This window comes from Penicillium lagena (genome assembly GCF_028827675.1).
Source record: "Penicillium lagena strain IBT 129212 chromosome Unknown utg000002l_segment0_segment0, whole genome shotgun sequence".
In the NCBI taxonomy this organism is placed as follows: Eukaryota; Fungi; Ascomycota; class Eurotiomycetes; order Eurotiales; family Aspergillaceae; genus Penicillium; species Penicillium lagena.
Window position 1 is genome coordinate 869,666 of NW_026623223.1, and position 18,406 is coordinate 888,071.

Genomic DNA, 18,406 nt, shown 5'->3' on the forward strand with positions numbered 1-18,406 from the left:
ATCCAGTGTTCCTGGCTCGGATTGCTCATTCATTTTTGGTAGGAGCAACAATTCCTGTGTACTCCAATTTCCGTACAGAATAATACCCAGAGGTCGGATTGACGATCTATAAGCCTTCGAAACCTGATAGATTAAATCGTGGGCCAAGAGCTAGCGTCGGAGGGTCTCCGGGAGAAGCTCCGGTGGTCGAGACACGGGGGGGTGTGTGTCTCGATCATTATCTTTCGGGTGTTTAACGTTGACTGCCATCAGATAATGTTCGAGAATCCCTTGCAAAGACCAAATCCTACAGACCCTCAAATCCAGTTTGTTTGTCGGAAGTTTCGAGCTTGAAAGTCGCGGTTGGCACTCATCACACACCTACCAAATATTGCCCTCCTGTCAGTATTTGGTGGTTCTCGAAAGTTCGGACTCAAACATTCGACGTTGCCTTGCCGGAGCAATACAGCCGCCTACAGCCGCCCTCCGTGTTGCGGAAGAGATGCCGGGTCCTTCGCGAACATAGGCCCCTTCGTATGATCCACAAAGATTAATAAAGGATCCCATAGAAATATTAACGTAGTTCTGTCCCTAGAACTTCTATCTGTCTTCTCCTTTTTCCACGAAGGCCGTTAACGTCGCTGTCTTAAGCGCTTCGCCATGTCTATGTATGATGAACCCATCACAGTATGTTGAACTTCCCACTTGCCGCAACGTAACGTGATCTGATATTTGAGCTAGGAAACAAGTTCAAAGCGGGCAAAAACTGGACAGTATGTCACAAATGGTATCAAGAGGTCAATGCGTACTCCGACAGAACGGGTGATCGAGGCGCTCTTCTCAGAATCCGTGATGGCAAAGCTGTGGAATGTCGCATCCCGAGCACTCAGAAGCGTAGGTCACTCCAAAAAGGCTATTTTTGACTGGTTTCAAAAACTTACCCAATTTCAGAGTAAGCCACCTGTTCTCTACCCCGAGTACACCGGCGAAGATGGCGCCACGTACGTCTACCGATCCCTCGACTTTTGGACATCCGGCTTTTTCCCAGGATCTTTGTACCTTATCCATGAGCGTCAAATGAAGTATCCTCAGGCAATAAACCACCAAAACCGTCTTCACTTCCTTCAATTGGCGCATCTGTGCCGGTGGTGGACAGCCAGCCTGCATCAAAATGCACTCCGACGTGACACCCACGACTTAGGTTTCATGATCGCCCCGTGGGCCATGCAGGCCTGGAACATCTACCGCGATCCGGCTGCATACAACACTCTCATCATGGCAGCGCACTCGCTAGCTAGTCGGTTCAACGCCAACACAAAATGCCTTCGAAGCTGGGACGTCTGCATCACGAGCCGATACTCGTTCACAGATCCATCACAGGATTTCCTGGTTATCATTGACAACATGTTGAACCTGGACCTCCTCTTTTGGGCAGCGCACGAGACTTCAAATAAGTCACTTTACAGAATTGCTCTGGCACACGCACTCACGACGCAGAAAACCCATATCCGCCCTGATAATACCACATTCCACGTGGTTAATTTTGATGCAGAGACTGGGAACATCAAGGCTAAGTTCACGAATCAGGGATATAATGATGACAGCTGCTGGGCTCGTGGGCAGGCATGGGGGATTCTGGGATTCATGCAGACCTTTGAATGGACGGCAAACTCATCATTTCTCGACACGGCGAAAAATCTGGCTGATTTTTTTATTTCAAATCTTCCGGCAGATGGTGTACCGTACTGGGATTTTGGTGCCCCAGTTACTGCTTCCAGCCCACGGGATACTTCGGCTGCTATGATCGCCGCTTGTGGCATGCTGCGTATTTATAAGGCGCTCAGAAACAGCTCAGAGGCTGATCACTATCTGTCTGAGGCTATTCACATTGTTGATTCCACTGTCACAAAGTTCTTGAACCCACCGACCTTTAGGTTCCAGTCTACTCAGCATACCTCTCGAGTTTCAACTTTTCAAGCAGACGATATTGACGATAAATATGGCGACGGTTTCGATATTCTATCTATTGTGGATGTTTCTGATTCTAAATCCCACGACACTATATTGGATGGAGCAACTATTAACAACTATGAGTTTGCACCAAGACGTTGGTCCAACCATGGGCTGGTCTACGCTGACTATTACTTCCTTCTTTTCGGCAATATGCTTCTTGAGTTGGATGTGATCGATACACCGCAATTTTCCACCTGTCACTGAAGATAACCTTGACAGAACGTTCGCACCAAAAATCGTTCCACAGTTTTTGTTGCTCTATACACTTCATACAACAATCCACAGTCTACACGAAATCTTCCACACTTCCCCCAGTTTTACCTCACATTACACCTTGCCCACAGAGCCGGGTATCCGGAACCTTGATCTCCTCTATTTAGATGTCCCAGTTGGACCGATTTCGTGTTACGCAACAGCACGGGATTTCTTAGGTTTGTTTTATTTTTAGGACCTGCGAGTCCGTTCAGGTCCTAACCTTGATACAGACGGAACGCGACTCTAAGGTCTGGGAGCTGGAACCGCTACAAATCATGTTCTGACCCGGATCGAATGGGGAGAGTCGCGACTCCGTACGAGGCCTTGCTATATTTGCGCAACTGCATTTTACTTCCAGCAACCTTCTTAAATTTGTAAATTGTAGCTATTATATATCCACTGCATTGTTATTTCCCCCAGTTCCCAGGTTCCTCTCATCCTGAATCTGTGGCCCACCATAGCGGCTAATTCTCTGACCTGGGCTAGATGCAAGACTAAGAACATAAGACAAATCCTCCTGTGGACTCACATTCGTAAAAGGCGCGTGGCCTTGCCACATAGCAGATTGCTGGTGATGTAAGGATTGTATGCCCGGTGGTGAAGGGGCATGGCTCTCAGTTGCTTGGTCATAGATGCAAAGGGGATCGGATTTTGAGAGTCCAATAAAATCTGGCTGGAACGCTGGCGGAAGTGGTGGGAAAGCTAAACTGAACGGATCGAGGCTGGACAATTCCTGTACTGATTCCCTGCTCATATTTCGAGCTGGAGAAACGGAGATTGCGGCCCTTGCCGGGAATATAGGTGCTACAGAAAAATCCATACCGGTATTGAGTTGTTTTTTTGGCTGATCTTTCGACTCGTCCGAGTAAGCCGTCTGTCGGATGTCGAGGCTCGGACGGGGATCAGTCATCATATTGCTTGGTCCTTCGATAAGTCGCTTTGCAAAGATCGAGGCAAGGTTATCGCCTCGGGAATAAGTGGTCTCACTATTTCCCGACCACCTCTGAGAAATCTCCAGAAGAGATGCGAGTAAGGTGTCGAGAGTGGGAGGTATCGGTACTTGATTATATCTCGCATGTGCCAAAAGCATCCTTCCGGCAATGAAAAGACAAAATGAAAATTGGGGGGCCGTGGATATTCGCGAGAATGATAAGAACTGGTGGCCAATGGTCGCGATCTCAGAGGCGGCTTCCAGACAGGTCTCTGCTGACGAGGCAGATGGAAGTTTGATGGGGCAAGACTGCCAATGTGCCGGCGGATAGGCAATTCCTTGATGTAATAGAATCACGGCAGTGTTGTGAGTGATGTGGGCGAGGGTGAGATTCGGGTCCATGACCCCATCGACATTGAGCACGGAGGCTTCTCGCCACTTCCGAGGCAGATACAACTTCCATCTGGAGCAAATAAACATGTTGGCAAACAGTAACAAAAATATTTAATGATGGAAAGATGGTTTAAACACTTACTGGATAAGTCGCAGATCAAGCTCTTTGAATTTCAGCAGCCATCTTTGGGCCTTCTCGGCATCCCCAACGATGAAGGCATGATGAAGAAAGAAATTGGTCACTAACGCGAGTGACTCGGTTGCTTCAATGTTATACGCAAAGCCGCCGATAGCATCCTGATCCTCTCCGTTCATCGACCCACGGTCACTGTTGACCACTGAACTGCTTGATGCTGTATCCTTCGAGTCCGCAATCCCAAAGTACGGCGCACGGACCTCCTGCTCCTTCTCCCAAAGAGCACCTTCACAAGGTAGGCGACGCTTCACATCGGCGCTGGTGAGACTGATCTTCCAGCCTGTTGACACGCTACAAAACCTATCCATCAGAAAAACGGTCCAGAACACCCGACGACGCTCCTCAGCTTCGCTCCAGGACCTAGGGGGGTTCAAAAAGACCATGCGTCGAATAAGTGTCTCCCCGGGGTTTGATGCATGGTTCGGTTCGTCGTCCTCGACGCCCAACTGCAGTTGTTCCACTGTACCCACCATGCTTCCAACAATAGACCATGATGAAGGCCCGCGGCCGCGGCCAATCTGCATTGAACTCAGTCGGAGTCAGTTGGATTCAAATCGAGGAGGGGCGTGGGGGAAGGTCAATTCTGACAGTTTCAAATGCAATAATGACTAAAGCTTGCAGGTTCTCGACGGAGAAAGACTCGGTACAATCCAGGATAACTTTTTGCCGGCTCTTCTCTGCGATTCGTGATTTTGTCTTCTCCTCTCGTAAAAATGTACTCCGAGAGAAACGGGCGCACACCGCGATGATAGCATGAAGGACGCAAGTAATACGTGGACGTTCACCTGGCAGTTTCATACGCTCGCGAAATCTGGCGACATGTAGAACAGGAATCCAAGGATGGATGTTCACGTAGTACAAGTCTACGAGCTCGGTCATGACATCTGCTGGCAAAATCGCAGTGATGTCGCCGTCGATGTCAATCGGCAGGGTAGATGGAATCATGTCCTGTATCCTTCGTCTTTTTTCTGCGCGTAAATCTGCTTCCATATCCACAGCATCCTTCTGGGGCCCACATTGCCCGTCACTCTGCGAGGTTGGAGACACAGATTGCAGGAGAGAAGCCTTCAGTTGCTCACGTCGCTGAGCCAGGTCAGCAATATTGGTCGGTCGGTCTGTCGATCCTGGAAGTGGAGAGTTAGGATGGAGCGCTTGCCACATCTGCTGCCAGAGCATCTCCTGGCCGAGAAACATATTCTCAAGGGTTTCGATGCGACGGTAGAGCTGGTCAACTGCGCCTGCACGGAGGCCAGGCTTCATGCGACGGTCATCATACACGCAAGCGACTTTGAATCGTACACATTGCGAGCAAGGCTGAGCGCGATCACATCGGGCCTTTTTCTTGCGGCAGGACTGGCAGGCGGGCACCTCATCATCGGGCTTGGGTCTTTCCGGTGGCTCTTGGCCATTCGGCTCGCCGCTGGGAGCATGGTTGGATCTAGTCGGCATTTAGACCACTTTAAAAAGATATCAGTTGCTTGCGCAATAGACAAGTGCGCATAATGATGCGCTCGCAAATCTGGGGTAGTTTCCTTGCAAGCGAGCAAATTGACGCGCTGCGGGGAAAGTAGACATGCGTGGTCCCGCAGTGGCCATCCGGTTTCGGGAGAGAAAGTTTTCCCCAGGGGAATCTTAGTTTACGCGTCTTGTGATTCTGTGTGCCTGGCCCATTAAACCCCAGCTGGTTTGTAATTAACCGAATATCCGTCGCAGAACGGCGTAATGAGAATTCCGGGTGATGGGGGAATTACCGGAGGGTCTCCCGCGCGGGGTTATTGTAGAAAACCAAAGCCAACTAGTACAGTATAATTAAACCGACTCAGAATCGAGCCAGCCACACAAGAGAGCTGGTCACTCCAAAACACTATAGTAAAGGCGATATTATACAGCTGGTAATAGCAATAACTTAATACGACATTGAATTATATCATGGTACTATTAAGGTATATCTAGCCTGTTTATACAATTTTAAGAACGTTTGCGACGTAGTGGTTCGATATATATTTGGGTAAAATAACCTCCAAATCCCCATTTCACCCAGTTCATATTGTTTATCATGTTTTTGGATATTATAATACTAAAACCCAAACTAAAGTAACTTGTAGCTGTTGTTGAAGTATCGAGTTATAAAAATAGTGCACTTGTGTTTGGGTGTCTACCTGGCTGTTGAATTTCGTTAACTCAGGCCATCTATTCTCGCTGACTAGAAACTCATATGAATCTCACTGAGCGTTGCCTGTGAACAACCAGGGGAGTCAGGAGAGCCCATCTCCCGTCCGCCCACTCCCATAGGATTTGCCAAAAAGGTCTAATTCGTCCTGACTAGAGCCCTCTTTAGAGAGAGCAAGCTGTTTCTCTTCAAATTTTAAACGTGGTGTATGCATATACATTATCAGATCCTGGGTTGCTGTGGTGTTCAATAAGCCTCGGCAGTAAAGATAAAATTTCTGCGTATAGTTCCTCTAATACCGCGCGTGCTCCATGCTGGCCATCTAAGAGCTGAGGGAGAAGTAGGGAGCAACTCTCTCTCGCCAGATTTGCACCCACAGCCTTTTTTCTTCTTTTTTATAAAATAATATCAAACTCACATAATGCCTCTCAATCCTTATGCCACCGAATATGCAGGTGGGGCAAATCATGAAGCGATCTATTTGGTTTCTATTATAGAAATGGTTGGCACCGCAGGCGTGGCTGGATCCTCAAGTGATCGGCGAAGTGTCGGCTTGGCGCCGGACAAGAGATGCATCTGTCAGACCAGTCAAGTGACATAGCTATATAGTTCATAGCAAAAGCAGATCGGCTAGCCCGTATTGATAATTATCGGCTTGCAACTGATATAACTCCTATGGACCCACTTGGCACCACCAATCACGCGGCGATGTGGTTGGTTTTGGACAACACTCCGGCCCTTACTCCGGATGTCCGTCGCCCGACCCACTTGAAAGCGGTTGTTTTTGGAGCTAGACATATTGCCAAACCTCCACGGCCTGGTATCTCCATGTACTACCCCGGTATTCTGAATGCGGAGACGGCGGCGAGACAACGTCCCGGAGTCGAGGAACTCTATCGCGATTTCAGCTAATATAAACCCGCGCGCAGCCAACGTCCTTGCAAGACCAGGCCCGTTGACGGATTGCATCAGCGCAAAAGATATCCTTCGAGAGTCGATAGACCTGGAACCTTTAGGCCTTCGCTTTTCCTTTTACTTTCAGTCAGCAACGAACCTCAAACTACCAACATGTCGCAACCTGAGGAAGCGAAACAAGACCTGGCTGACCTCGATGAGTTTGAAGGCCTTTTCCTGGCAGATGTTACCCCTAAGCTCGAAAAATGGTGGTTTCAGTATCCGTCCCTGCTAAAACTGAATCTGCTGTTACTCTGCGCCTTCTTGGCTCAGTTTACCTGCGGTTTTGACGGTAGCATGTTGAATGGCATGCAGTCCTTGCCTTCGTGGAAAGCTGCGTTTGGTAACCCGGTAAGGTCGGCCACGTCTCGGGTCCTCAACTCAACTGCTAACACTCCGAACAGGATGGTGCCAAGCTGGGCACTTTGGTCAATGCTATCAATATTGGTGTGCTCGTTTCGGTAACCTTCTCCTCCCAGATGTGTGAGATTCTCGGACGGAAGAAACCCATTACAGTCGGTACAGCTTTAATTACTATTGGCTCTGCTCTTCAAGGTGGTGCGCAAAGCTTAGGCATGTTTATTGCTGGCCGCATTATCATCGGTTTGGGTACCGGCATCGTGGCTGTCGCCGCTCCCCAGCTGATGATGGAGGTCGCATATCCAACGCATCGTGGAAAGATTGTTTCTCTATATATGACCCAGTGGGTGGTTGTGAGTCTCTCTATTTACCAAATAAGATACCAATTACGCCTGGAGTTCTACCAATTGTACGGGAGCTAACACAGAATTTCTACTTAGGGCTACTTGATCGCAGCTTGGACTACATTTGGCACCTTCAAAATGAATTCTTCCTGGAGCTGGAGGCTTCCTAGTCTCTTGCAAGGTGTTCCATCAATCCTGCAGCTGGTGCTAAGTATTTTCGTACCGGAATCACCTCGTTGGCTTGTTTTCAAAGACCGGCAAGAAGAGGCTCTGGATGTGCTCGCAAAATATCATGCGAGCGGCAATCGGAATTCTCAACTGATTCGCTTTGAGATGCTTGAAATCCAGGCGACATTGGAAGAGGAAAAGAAGCAGAAGGCAATTCAGTGGAGCGAGTTTATCCGAACCCAGGGAAACCGAAAGCGTCTTTGGATCCTGTTGTTTATTGGCTACGCTGCTCAGTTATCTGGCCTTGGTCTGACCGGATATTACCTCGCCAAGATCCTTGATAGTATCGGCATTACAGATGCACAGACTCAGCTGCTCATTAACGCCATTGCAGCTATCTGGCAGTTATGCTGCTCGATCTTCTTTGCCATGCTTATCGATCGTGTTGGAAGACGAGGATTGATCACCTTCGGTATGACTGTCATGCTTCTTGTGTTTATCATATGGACGATTTGTTCGGCTATCAACGAGCAGAGACACTTTACAGATCACTCTCTTGCGCTGTCCGTTGTAGCTATGATTTTCTTGTTCCAGTTTGGCTACCAACCTTTTGCCATTGCCACCGTGCCTTATGTCGTGGAGTGTTCTCTTTTCTCTCTCCGGTCAAAAACAGCTATGATTTTCCAATTTTGTGGGTACACAGCAAGTTTCTTTACCGGTTATGTGAACCCTATTGCTATGGACAACATTGGCTGGCGCTACTATATAGTTGCCTGTGTCATTCTGGCTTTTGAATGCACATTTGCGTGGTGGTATTTGCCAGAGACTAAGGGCAAGGGTCTTGAAGAAATTGGCGAAATTTTCGATGGCGACGAGCTTTTGACGGGTGCCCAGGCAATCACCAAACATTACAAGGAGCAGCATGCAGCCGCCAATATTCGCGAGAGGAAGGCTTTCACGGACCAAGTAGAAGTCACTAACGAGGGCTGAGGGCCAAGGGGACTAGTGAGCAATGTAAATAATGAACAGAGCTGTACTTTGACGTTCAGGCAAAGAATTATTCTGACTTGTATGAAATGTTTTAAAACGTTTGATCTCCCGAGTTGGAGCTTTGGTGAATATAGTAAAGCGCCGTAAGCGTTAAGCAGACTACCTGCCGACAGTGATCTCAGTCGCTATGGGACCTAGCAAAACTGCTTCATTTTATGTAATTCTGGTAATCGGCTCAATATGCGGAAACCGTTTCATCTGTTGAGTTAAGACTCCCGCGAGAGTGAAATCCAGAGTGGCGTTGCCCTGATCGCGGCCAGCCTCCTGACCTTGAAATAAGATCTTTCTCGACCCTGACTCGGTATAACTGGCTACGATGAAGTTCGTACCATTTCCGACCGCTCCGTGGCCCCATCCGTCGTAGACGTAGTCCACTACCCAATTGAATTTAGTTGAATTGTCGTTCAAAATGCTGATGGCTAACATCGAGGCCATGTTGCATAAATCCCAGTTAGCGTATGGAATATCTGCAGACCCATTATGAGTTCTAAGAAAAAACTCATTCTGCCCTGCAAAAACATCTTCCATCATGTTTTGGAAGGTTGTGATGTCTGTCGAGGACCAGCCAGGGTAAATTCGCATTACTTCAGCAGTGTTGGCAAGTTGGTACATGGCAGCAGCATCTTCATAGAGAAGCTGGTAGTTTTCGGCATGAATGCCGTCAGAGCCCCTGTAAATAGCGGAGACAGCCTGCGGCTTATAGGTGCTTTGAGCATACGTACTATTTAGCAAGAGCTTCCAGTCTGTGTACCAGGGAATTGATTTTGCATTTACATAATTTGCCATGCGTATAAAATCATCGGCGGTGTGTAAGGCGCCGCGATGACCAAAAGAAGCCCCGATGAAGGGGAGTGTGGACAGGAATAACAGGAGGAACTTGACCATCTTGCATCGAATTTAGGAATCCTATAAAGGCTGCGGGACTTTGGATATTGTTCGCAAGAATCATGAGAGAACTGAAGAGTGGATGTTTCTTTTTATCCCGAGACTATACCGTTGAAAGAGGCTCGGATCTTTTGTGTACCTTACCGCATCCCGTTGGTTACCTTGACTCGGACATCGTTATGCTGGAAATAGCTCCGCAAACCTTCCCGGAATTTCTCCACCATACTAGATGATCAACTAAAGCTTGTCTTATTTTCCGGAACCGGCCCATTCACCGGCCTGAAACCTTGAGGAAGTTCGTTGAAACGATATCAGAAACCGCCCCTACAGTACCCACCTCCAACCAAAGCGGGATTCTGAAGAGCTACACGCGAATAGATCAATTCTTCCCTGAGTTCACAAGAAAATAATTTCCACATTGAAGCTCATTGAATTAGCCGAATAAGAATATGAATATGTGAGCACCCTGCCCGCTTCAAATCTCAAAAGCGCGAAAAGTCTGGTCCATTACTTTACGGACACATCATACTGATGACCTCGGTAATGACCTCGAACCCAGAAGTTTGGAAATCAGATATGTCTTGAATTCGAGATTATTTACCTGATGCCTGTGCCATGTTGTCATAACTCTGTGGTGATCCCCATAATAATTTCGGCAACTTCGGTCGTCTTCGTCAGCTGGGCCATATGCCCTGCCTCTAAACGGACAATCTTGCTGGAAGCTAATTTTGCCATTTGCTCTTGGACCTCAGGCAGGATTGCTTTGTCTTTCTCGAGAATAATATAATGACTGCGGACCTCCCGCCACCCGCAGTATGTTGTGACTCCGTCCCATTTGGCTGGCTGGCACTGCAGCTTATCGATCCATTTTGTAGCCTCTAAATCGGCCATGTCGTTGAAAAGAAGATTTCGAGGGTCAACACATGTGAAGTAGCTGTTGTTCTGCCAAAGTGTAAGTCAATGTCATTATGTTTAATACAATAGAAAAGTATCCAAAACGGGGCTTTAGTGATAGGTAGCTAGCTATACTCACGAAGAATTGCATTGTTGATGTTGGCTTAGTCTCAAATCCTTCCGGCCCAAACGCACATGACATGAAAATAATGCGTTTGATACCACCCTCCTTGCCGGCAGCATGCATTGAAGCGGCAGTGAGATTTTTCATAGCCGCACTGCAAAGAAACCCACCTGCAGAATGCAGGAAGACAACAACACCATCCGATCCGGCCATCTCGACGGTAGCAGCAAGGTCTCGGGCAATAGCAGCAGTGTCATCTTGTACTGTGAGGCCGTCCGCGGCTGTAGAGCCGGTGCTAACAAGATGTGTGGTGTAGACGGATAAGCCGGCATTCTCGAGTGCTTTCTTCAGCGGTTGAAAGGCTACAGGGCCTTCCCACAAACCAGGAACGATGAAAATGACTGGCGCCATGAAATGTCGGTAATCAGGAGCTGCAAGAACCTTTGAGACGTATTCGAATACGAAGGTGTTTCAGGATGTACCAGATGTCGAAAGCGATGACAAGACAACAAGTAACCTGAGCATCGTTTTCTGGGGCTCATCAAAAGTGAGTTCGCTACGCTTGGTATTAATGTATACCCAGCAAGTCTATGCTCACCTCATGCTCTGACTGCGGTATGTCGGAGCATTCAGCGGAGCCGTCTGGATCGACTCTAAAACCCGACCGGAAGATCGCACGGAGGAATGGCCAGAATAGGCTAGGCCTTAAGTCTTCAGCGTGCACCAATAAAAACTTCCACGAGGAAAACTTCGCCAGCAGGCGTAGATTAATTAACGAGAGTGCTATCTTATACACGTTCACGGCGTCCAAAATGATAAGGGTATGTGAGGAGTCAGTTATATAACATTCTCCCAGCAAAGTGTTCGAAAGGGAACATTTGCTCCTCGGCTTCGTAAAACATTTTCACCGGTACAGACTTCGGTGAAATTACCAGGCCCTACCCACAACATACCTTTATCCCACCACGATTGGTCCTGAGCAGGATATGGTTTATTTGCCATTGACTGGCCATCAGTACCAACTTGTCCCTGGGAGAGTTAGTCCAAACTTTAAGGTCTGCATCAAGTAATTGATATTTGGCGCCACGAACGTTGATCATACCTCTCCGGCTTTGAATCCCAGATTGATGTCTGCTATTAGCTGGATGAAGAATTAGAGCACTGGTCACAGATACCCGCAAGCGGCGTACCCGGCGAGCGATATGCTACTTCTGGTAGGTCAATGCTTACGGGAATGCCAGTTAGCCAGATCATCCAGCTTCACGGAGACGATCCACGACAGCCGGTAATGATAAGTCTGAAGCTACTAGATTTCAGCAGATTATATACTGTAAATTTCTCATGGATAGCAATGCCAAACTTCTAACATCTGTAAACTCTGCTTCTGGGGCAAATAAGGACATGGTTTTGCTGGCGCAGCGGGACTGGATGATCTACCTGTAATGTTAGTTGATGTCTCCATCCTAGCCTCGTAATTTTGTCGGACATCAGAATTCTCTCCTACCGTTGAAGCTTCGACTTCGCCTGGAACGCACGCCTTGAGAATCTCCTTTCCCGGATTGTGGCCCGAAATTAAGGGGATCCTTGATTAGCGATAATGCCGCATGCCTTTGTGCAGAGTGCTCGTCTTTTAATGACATGCCATGGAGTGGACAGTCTGAGCATGATTAAATTAAGTAAATTGCATAAATTGTTGTTTCTCTCTTATCAGGGCAAGAGTATACCTTTCTTCTATTGCATAAATCTGATCGTTTGTCTGTCATTAATCGCGCAATCTAAATTCCGCATAGTGGAAATCGGCTGGCTCTGTGCACTTCCGAAACTCAGCGAAGGCATACAATCCCAGCAACATACCCGAGAAAGCCAGCCCAATAGGTGGCGGTCTTGTCATGGTCTCATTACTCACTCCCCCCAACCACTGAGGTTCTAACATCTCATTCTCAGATTTACCAAGCTCCTTGAACCCGAATTCATATCTAGAGTCACCGCATCTGATCAATAGAACAACATCTGAGTCAAAACTATGGAGCTTGCGTTCGACAACCTCGCAGTCTGCTGATCTGAAGCGGATAATTCTCGCTTTGGCTGTGGCATCTCCGTTGTTGCCATAATCCACTTTGCGGATTCCAATACTGCTGTAAGTGAGATAATTCCACCAAACCACTGATCCCGCTTCTTCATGTTCAGCTGTTGGGTGAAACGAGAGCTTGGTCTCCCAGACACAGAACCTGTGTGTCTGCTTGCGCAGAAGCAAGGTCGGGCTAGCCGGGACGGAAAGGTTATAAGGCCCACCATGCAGGCGAAGACGACTTGGATTGTTCATAATAGAATAGTCGGTCTTATCCGTTGTATCTATTTCAATGCAGGGTCAGAGCTTAGACGAGAATGAAAGAACCAGAAGGGCGGATAGCCGGTAGAACTGTTTGGCGAAGAGACCCTACCTACGTACTTTTTCTGTACCATCCCAAATTCAAAGAAGGCTCGGCAAATTCATCTTTCCAGAGAACACGGGTGAGAGGTTCCGGCTCTGGGCCGAGGTAAATTTTCTGTCCATGGTTGATCATCGGCCACTCATCAATCCATTGCACCTGGACAAGGAATGTCTCACGCCCTGAAGACTATTATATTAGCAACTCCATTCCGGACTCTTGCCTTCACGAGGCACACTCACCAAAAACGGAATCTTGCCAAACGCCGTCGCTCTTTCGAATCGGCCGCACTCCAAGAAACACGGCCCACCATTGTCCATTCGCATCCTCGACAAAGTCTGCATGGCCAGTGTTCTGTACCTCGTGACTGGTAGAGGTGCTCAGCAGAGGGTTATTAGGGCAAGGTGTCCAAGGCCCCAGAACGCCATTCTCGCTCCGGAACACCCACACAGAGTGCCTAAAGCCAGTGCCGCCCTCTGCTGTGAGAAGGTAATGATACCCTCCGCGTCGATAAATATGGGAGCCTTCGGCAATCCCAGATGGGGATTCGCGAATCATCACTGATTTGGAGATCGAGTTGCCGGTCTCTAAATCTATCTTGCAGGTGTGGATGGCAAAGTCGAGTTGTGATATGTCTGCGTCAGGTGATCGATTGACCTTTACGTGAGTGGTAGACAGGTATACACTTCCATCGTCTTCCCAAAAGAGCTGAATACTTTATTAGCGTCTCCTGCGCAGACAATACATGTTTTGTGAAGCTTTAATAGAATAGTCGCAGACATACATCTTGATCGAGTCCGACCACATCAAAGTACACAGGATCTGACCAAGATGACGAGTCCCATATGTTCGTTGTCTTAATATAGAAACCTCGTGGAAATACCCGCTCGTTTTGTTGGGGACGGAATCGGTCGAACTTGGACGTGGCCAAGTAAAACACATTATCGTGATATCTCAAGGTTGGTGCCCAAACACCTCCTCCTGGCTCAGGGGCTGCGATGTGGATTTGACTCCTCTTAGTCAAGGCATGGCCGATGAGCTTCCATTGAACCAAATCTTTGCTATGGTATATGGGCAGTCCTGGAAGGTATTCAAAGCTGGAAGTAACAAGAAAGAAGTCGTTATCAACACGAGTGATCGAGGGGTCTGGATTGAATCCAGGCAGAATCGGATTCGCAAGAGCCATATCTTGCTGTCTTTCAATTTCGCTCAGCGAGTCAAGAACCACCGTACTTTCCGGGGGGGATTTGTTTGGTTGAACTACCAGAGAATTTTCGTGGACACATTTGGCAAACTTTTTGCCCTTGATACGCGGACACCATCGGCATACGGGCTAAATCACGGAGGCAAACTACGTTTTGGCTATTACTGTCCAAAGTGCGAGAGTACTTGCGGCAGCCCTCCGCTCGTTACGGGAACTCTCGCGAATCAATGGGACTTTAAATCGCTAATTCCCTTTTCTTTTCCCATGGGTACTCCCTCTCTTAGTATTGAACAAATTGCTGCTTTCCCACACTTTAAACTACTTGGTCATGATATTTATGCCGTTTGCTCTGATCTCTTGCCCGGGGGCCTGGAATTTCAGACCTCTTGCAATACCCACATTACCAGTTTGACGTGTCGGCCCAGTCGCCGGCCATTAACCCGATCTCCAAGTACGAACTGTGCTCTCAGCAACTGGTCCGTTTATTCCAAATATTCTTTGCGGCTTAACGTTCAGTTAGCCTCGAGTTTGTCATGGGCGCTTACAATTCCATGAGTCTGGGGTTAGGCCCCAAACCTCTGACGAGGCCCTAACACTCCGATCTTTACTCCGCATTGTTTGCAAGCCAAATTAAACTTCCCATGTGCTTTTGGCAGGTATATATAGATACTGCTATTCGCAAGTGGTCGCATTTTCTACAACTACCTAAGTGCTTCGGGCTTAACTTTGTTAACCAATTTTGACCAGTCATGTCGAAGGTCAGTATTCTATCTGTTCATTCTGAAGTATGATTAACAAACCCCCTAATCTAATATGAGTTCTCAGTTCATTTCCATTGCCATCTGGGCTATGGCAATGCCATGGGTAACCATATGCAATGCACGCACCCTGGACATTCCAGGTATTTTTGGACCCATTCAACAACTTGGCTCTCAAAGTGGCGTCGACGCAATAACGTACTTTAAGAAAAAACCGGGAGACTTTGTTCACCCGGGAATTTGGCACACTCACGAAGATCTTGAGCGCATGCGCAACGGTGTGCTAGGAAACAAGGAACCCTGGGCATCCGCATACAAAATGTTCAGCGACGATTTTTACTCTCAGGCCAACTACTCCATTCAAGGGCCCGAGGTGTATCTCTCTCGTGGCTTAGTTAGCAACTACACCTCATTTACTAACGACGTTCGTGCCGCATGGCAGAACTCTATAATGTGGTATATCACCAAGGACCAGGACCACTGGCAGCTGACTTCTGATATCTTGAACGCTTGGGGGTCTGAGTTGGTGGATATTGTGGGTATTGACCGGTCCCTTCTGGTTGGTCTCGAAGGAGACCTTTTTGTGAATGCTGCCGAAATTATGCGATGGGAAGGTAACTGGACAGAGGCCGGCGCCGTCTGGTCTGGAGGTTCTGGCTTCAGTAACCAGTTATATTGGCTATTCTCACGCCAGGCGTCAGTTATCGGCCAAGCCAATTATGGAATGGTTAGCATTAAGTCTCTTCTGAGCTTTGCCGTTTACCTTGACGATGTTGATCTGTACAACTATGCTATCAACGCATACATAAACGACCGCTGTGCTGGCGTATTCTCGCTCTACAATCCGACTACGGGCCAAAGTTCGGAGTCGGGTCGTGACCAAGGTAAGTATTTATCCAACATTGTCCGGATGTCTTTCAGGCAAACTAACCTATGGATTACTAGGTCACGCAACTTCCGGCATTGGATGGACAGCTCTTGCAGCCAAAACCGCACAGAGCCAGGGTTCAGACTTCTTTGAACTGGGAGACAGTCTTCTGCTCAAAGGATCCGAGTACACGGCCAAATATAACCTAAATTACACGGTCGAGTACGACCCTTCCTGGTATCGTTGTGAGGCGGTGCTCGTGGATGGGCCATGGAAGGATATTTCCGAAGAAGATCGAGGAATAACTAACCAGCGACCCATCTGGGACATGATGTATTACGAGTATGTTGTCAAGCGAGGTCACCATGCCCCCTACACCACCGAGGCGTCCAAGGTGGAGGGCTTCGAGGGCCGTGTCTTCACAAACGTGGATGACTTGCCTAGCTGGGGCTCCCTTGTGTTTGCCTATTAGGTTGTTCCATCGCCGTTAATCTTGGTGGACTGAGAAGTACAGGAAATTAAGTCCTGTAATATAAGTTAGGAAAGGAAAAACATATCTTTGACTGTGGATTTAAGTCTTTAACAGCTCTACAATGAACGGTTATATACTCTTAAAGAATGATTCGAATAGAAAAATCGTGCTGCTAATCATGGCTTCTTCTTAACTCACCGAACGACTCTTTTTTAATTAGCCTATCACAATGCACAGCGCTATGCTGCTCGCTAAATGAGTCATTGTGTGCTCTCAACGAAAAGAAAATACAAAGAAAATCAATCTATGTTCAAATGAGAGATGTTATATAGGAAATTTAACCGTCATTGCCGCCCTCGCTGCTAGGATATTGTCGTGGCGCGCGATTACAGACTGTAGTGTAGTAATTCATGGTCGGAGGTACTCCGGGAATCGTCCGGTCGCAAAGAAGCTAAAAAACCAGAAAAGATTTATAATGCTTTATTATTGACCACTGGCTCCCTTTCCATCATTTCAGTTAATCTACAAATATCGTTGCCGTGGCGGCTGCAGAAAATGGAATATGCGAAGTGAGTTAGTTCCTTGAGTCAGTTGCTGAGGTTCGTAACACTCATAGGTTCTGAAGGGTAGGAGACTCTGGGCTTTACGTATCTAAGATTATCCTCGGTACCGCGAGTTTTGGATCTTCTCGCTGGCAAGACTGGGTCTTGAACGAGGAAGATGCGTTGCCATTGCTTAAACATGCCTTTGATGTTGGAATCAATACTTGGGACACGGTACGTTTTTGCATGTTTTTATACGCATTAGCGCTAAAATAATGTCTGCAGGCCGACGTTTACTCCAATGGTCGATCGGAGGAAATCATTGGCAAGGCACTTAAGGTTTATGACATCCCACGGGAGAAAGTTGTGATTTTCACAAAAATCTTCTACGCGCTTGACCCCGACGGCCAAAGTCCAATCGCTAGTTTGATGGACAAAAAGCAGCCAGGCTTGGTCAATCGTGTGGGATTGTCGCGCAAGCATATCCTATCTGCAGTTTCCGAAAGTGTACGAAGACTAGGAACCTATATTGATGTCCTGCAAATCCATCGGTTCGACAAAGATGTCAATCCTACTGAGGTTATGAAGGCTTTGAATGAAGTCGTGGAAAGCGGACAAGTGCGGTACCTTGGCGCTAGCTCCATGGCGACATGGGAGTTCCAAAAACTTCAATATATTGCTGAGAAAAACGGTTGGCACAAGTTCATATCTATGCAAAATTACTACAATCTCCTGTATCGTGAGGAGGAACGAGAAATGATCCCCTTCTGCCGTGACAGTGGAATCGGACTGTTGCCATGGAGTCCCTTGGCGCGAGGTGTGCTGGCTCGTTCCTGGATGGAAAAAAGCACTTTTCGCGAGCAGACAGACAAACTGTTACAGAGCCTTGTCCGTCAGAATGAGAATGAAGCGGATATGGAGGTGATCCAACGCGTTACTGAGATTGCAGAAACGAGAGGCTGCAAGATGGCCACGGTTGCCTTGGCATGGTGTTTACAACAAGGAATGTATCCAATCACCGGCCTGGGAAGTGTCGCGCGCATAGATGAGGCTCTCTGTTCGATATCCTTTAAACTATCGCCAAGCGAAGCGAAATATATAGAGGAGCCATATCGACCGAAGGATGTAACATACTGATAGCACGTTGAGGAATTAGCCTTGTTGCCGCAGTTGACACGACACAGTACCTCCCCATATCTCATCAGAGGTTTACTCTCGAAAAACATACAAAAGAGAGTGTGTGAGCTTGATGGCCCAAGTAATGAGCAACTGGTAGAAACTTTTAAGTAGTTGAATATCGTTATGCATGGATTGGAAATCAAATTATCGCCCGGCACGTATATCATGAGGTGAAGCTGGTTATATGGCGGACTAGCATTTTCCTTCACATTCTCGATGAATCAACAATCTTGAACAT

The 18,406-nt window shown here is 47.6% G+C and overlaps 9 protein-coding genes across 9 annotated transcripts; 5 read left to right on the forward strand and 4 right to left on the reverse strand.

The window, feature by feature from the left end:
• Window positions 1-639: 639 nt before the first annotated feature.
• On the forward strand, window positions 640-2,196 carry N7510_003099 (glycoside hydrolase family 88 protein; the record flags this gene model as incomplete). The annotated part of the gene is made up of 2 exons (XM_056975026.1): window positions 640-666; window positions 721-2,196. The coding sequence occupies 2 exons, from the start codon at window positions 640-642 to the stop codon at window positions 2,194-2,196; spliced, it is 1,503 nt and encodes a 500-aa protein (XP_056834982.1).
• A 439-nt stretch (window positions 2,197-2,635) lies between these two features.
• On the reverse strand, window positions 2,636-5,216 carry N7510_003100 (uncharacterized protein; the record flags this gene model as incomplete). Its single annotated transcript, XM_056975027.1, has 3 exons — window positions 2,636-3,641; window positions 3,714-4,285; window positions 4,356-5,216. The coding sequence occupies 3 exons, from the start codon at window positions 5,214-5,216 to the stop codon at window positions 2,636-2,638; spliced, it is 2,439 nt and encodes an 812-aa protein (XP_056834983.1).
• Window positions 5,217-6,612: 1,396 nt separating this feature from the next.
• N7510_003101 (uncharacterized protein) lies at window positions 6,613-6,849 on the forward strand (the record flags this gene model as incomplete). The annotated part of the gene is made up of 1 exon (XM_056975028.1): window positions 6,613-6,849. One exon carries the CDS (start codon window positions 6,613-6,615, stop codon window positions 6,847-6,849), a length of 237 nt encoding a protein of 78 aa, XP_056834984.1.
• Window positions 6,850-7,005: 156 nt separating this feature from the next.
• On the forward strand, window positions 7,006-8,753 carry N7510_003102 (general substrate transporter; the record flags this gene model as incomplete). The annotated part of the gene is made up of 3 exons (XM_056975029.1): window positions 7,006-7,242; window positions 7,296-7,604; window positions 7,692-8,753. 3 exons carry the CDS (start codon window positions 7,006-7,008, stop codon window positions 8,751-8,753), a joined length of 1,608 nt encoding a protein of 535 aa, XP_056834985.1.
• Window positions 8,754-8,966: 213 nt separating this feature from the next.
• On the reverse strand, window positions 8,967-9,698 carry N7510_003103 (putative GPI anchored protein; the record flags this gene model as incomplete). The annotated part of the gene is made up of 1 exon (XM_056975030.1): window positions 8,967-9,698. One exon carries the CDS (start codon window positions 9,696-9,698, stop codon window positions 8,967-8,969), a length of 732 nt encoding a protein of 243 aa, XP_056834986.1.
• Window positions 9,699-10,319: 621 nt separating this feature from the next.
• On the reverse strand, window positions 10,320-11,127 carry N7510_003104 (alpha/beta hydrolase; the record flags this gene model as incomplete). Its single annotated transcript, XM_056975031.1, has 2 exons — window positions 10,320-10,640; window positions 10,732-11,127. The coding sequence occupies 2 exons, from the start codon at window positions 11,125-11,127 to the stop codon at window positions 10,320-10,322; spliced, it is 717 nt and encodes a 238-aa protein (XP_056834987.1).
• Window positions 11,128-12,478: 1,351 nt separating this feature from the next.
• N7510_003105 (glycoside hydrolase family 43 protein) lies at window positions 12,479-14,331 on the reverse strand (the record flags this gene model as incomplete). Its single annotated transcript, XM_056975032.1, has 4 exons — window positions 12,479-13,068; window positions 13,166-13,327; window positions 13,388-13,853; window positions 13,930-14,331. The coding sequence occupies 4 exons, from the start codon at window positions 14,329-14,331 to the stop codon at window positions 12,479-12,481; spliced, it is 1,620 nt and encodes a 539-aa protein (XP_056834988.1).
• A 767-nt stretch (window positions 14,332-15,098) lies between these two features.
• On the forward strand, window positions 15,099-16,447 carry N7510_003106 (uncharacterized protein; the record flags this gene model as incomplete). Its single annotated transcript, XM_056975033.1, has 3 exons — window positions 15,099-15,107; window positions 15,175-15,991; window positions 16,053-16,447. 3 exons carry the CDS (start codon window positions 15,099-15,101, stop codon window positions 16,445-16,447), a joined length of 1,221 nt encoding a protein of 406 aa, XP_056834989.1.
• A 555-nt stretch (window positions 16,448-17,002) lies between these two features.
• Window positions 17,003-18,126, forward strand: N7510_003107 (aldo/keto reductase; the record flags this gene model as incomplete). The annotated part of the gene is made up of 3 exons (XM_056975034.1): window positions 17,003-17,016; window positions 17,073-17,223; window positions 17,275-18,126. 3 exons carry the CDS (start codon window positions 17,003-17,005, stop codon window positions 18,124-18,126), a joined length of 1,017 nt encoding a protein of 338 aa, XP_056834990.1.
• Window positions 18,127-18,406: the final 280 nt, after the last annotated feature.